Raw genomic sequence first — 2,275 nt, forward strand, 5'->3', positions numbered from 1 at the left:
TAATCCCATTTTCAGCGCTGGACAAAAACATCCTGACAGGTTTTTGCTCTGCTTTGGAAACTTCAGTTTGGATTTGATTAAAAGGACCAGAATGAATTAAGAGATGGTTGATTAACATCTTAGTCTTGCTATTCTGATGATTAACAGGAGAACCAGATGTGAAGAACATCAGCCTGAGGAGGAGGAGCTGATAAAAAGAACAAGCACCTCTTCATAGACCTTCTTCATTAAGGAAATGTCCTCCTCCAGTGACCTAATTTTCAGGAGATAGGTTTCCAGATTGGGAGAGTTGCCTTCCTGTAACAGTTTATAAAAGCATTTACAGTTAAATATAACATTTTTTAAACAAAACATGTTGCAAACATGTAGGCTGAAGAGATGGTTCCAGCTCTTACCTTAATCAGAATAGCAATTCTCTGCTCAGCATCCATTCTCAGTTTGTTCTCCGTCTCCAGTCTGGATCACAGACAGAAAGAGGACATCAGTTTATTTTTCTCTTTAAGTCCTGATCATGATCTAAACAAGCTTTTCTCCTTCATAGCTCAGCTTGTTCTTTGCTACAAACGATACCAAACTGCTGCTCTGTCATCATTTTATCATCATCAGCTGGACCAGCGGGAGGTGTGAAAGATTGAACCCTGATCTCCATCCAGCCATATTATTATTTAACAAACCATAAGACCTATTTGCTCACTAATGTTGGTCTTTTAGCTGAGACTCCCATAAAATACATCAAAACTTGTATCTTTATCATGAAAAATGTGTTAATTTCCAGCTCTCCCACCTGAAGGTCAGCTCCTTTAACTTCGCATCCATCTCTTTTTTCTGACTCGCCAGTGTCCCAATCTCCTCGCTCTTCTTCTTGAGCTGCTCCTCATACAGGGAAGAGATGCGCTTGGTCTCATGGACTCGCAGGTGCACCACCTCCACCAGGTTCTGGTTGTCTTTAACCAGCTGGTGGATCCTCTGGATGTAGCTTGCAAAGCGATTGTTGAGCTCCTGCAGTCTGGCTGGCTCATCGTCGCACATGCTCAGCAGCATCTTTAGGGTTTCCTCCAGAATGTCGGAGTAGCCGCTGGAGACCTGCTGATCACTGACATTGTAGGATATTTGGGTCTCCATTTGGCAAACATCGGAGGACATCATGAGTGGCTGGTAGACCTGGAAGGGAAGCAGATAAACACATCAGTAATTAAGCTTTTGGATATTTATAGTCAGTATTTTAGAGTCGCTGCATTTCCCCCACTCCTTTAATCCTTGAAGCAATTTATTTTTACTCATGATGCATTTTATCGTTTAAAGTATTTAATTTTGATAAACAGTGCAATGAAATGATGCAATAAATCCTCAGCAGTGCTCGTTTGGGAAATCACAAATGATTTTATGTTTTTCATGGTGAAAAGTCAGACTTAGAAGCCGATGTCATCAATTTCAACTTGGAGAAACTGACAGTAAGTATTGAAAGTATTGAATTACACAGTCATTTTCTTCAATATATCTATCTAAGGTAAACACGCTGATTGTAAGGACTTGTTGACTCTGCAATCTTTCATACTGAGCATGCATGTAGCGACAGTGGAGAGGAAAAACTCCCTTTTAACAGGAAGAAACCTCCAGCAGAACCAGGCTCATTGTGAGCGGCCATCTGCTGAGGGTGACTGGGGTTCAAGGAGACAGAAGCAAATAATAAAATAAACAAAATAAGTTGAAGGCACTCCGGCCCCGGCAGAAGACTTCAATGCTGTGAATCAGCAATCTCTTGGATGAGTAACTTAGAAAAGGACTAGAGTAGGCTTCCACCCGGGGCTACTGGTGGGTGGAATAATTCACAGGGTGAGAGGGACTGAGAATGAGGGTGGAGGTAGGTGAAAGTTCTCTTGCGTGCGGGAGAGAGAAGCTGGGCCAGGAGATGATTGAAGGGGATCTTATTATATGATTGGCTTTAGAGAAGGTGCGGCCGCCACGTTGATTGGCTGGAGCTTAATGAGGGACATCACATGTGAAGCTAATGAAAGTCTTCCAGGTTGAATTTACGCTTAGCTTCACTTATGAAAGATAAACCCTGGAAATCTGGGAGGAGGCGCTAACTATGCACTGATACTAATTCTGTGGAATAAAATAAAGGTGTGGATAGCAGGGTTCCCGCGGGTCCTTAAAAAGTCTTAAAAGGCATTGAATTCTTCAGAATAAAACTACGGCCTTAATTGGTATTAAAATCTCTTAAATCAGTCTTTCGTAGGTCTTAATTTTTAAAACATAAATAGGATTATTTTTA

The 2,275-nt window shown here is 41.5% G+C and overlaps 1 protein-coding gene across 1 annotated transcript in view; it reads right to left on the reverse strand.

Moving 5' to 3' along the window:
- LOC107092272 (desmin-like) overlaps positions 1–2,275 on the reverse strand; it is a 14,719-nt gene that overhangs the window by 8,873 nt on the left and 3,571 nt on the right. The window contains exons 2-4 of the mRNA XM_015386640.1: positions 785–1,161; positions 396–456; positions 208–297 (exon numbers count right to left, since the gene is read on the reverse strand). Coding sequence (XP_015242126.1) covers positions 208–297; positions 396–456; positions 785–1,146 — 513 coding nt within the window. The 5' untranslated portion in view covers positions 1,147–1,161. The remainder of the gene's footprint in view (positions 1–207; positions 298–395; positions 457–784; positions 1,162–2,275) is intronic.

Source organism: Cyprinodon variegatus, unplaced genomic scaffold (assembly GCF_000732505.1).
Source record: "Cyprinodon variegatus isolate N-32 unplaced genomic scaffold, C_variegatus-1.0 Scaffold373, whole genome shotgun sequence".
In the NCBI taxonomy this organism is placed as follows: domain Eukaryota; kingdom Metazoa; phylum Chordata; class Actinopteri; order Cyprinodontiformes; family Cyprinodontidae; genus Cyprinodon; species Cyprinodon variegatus.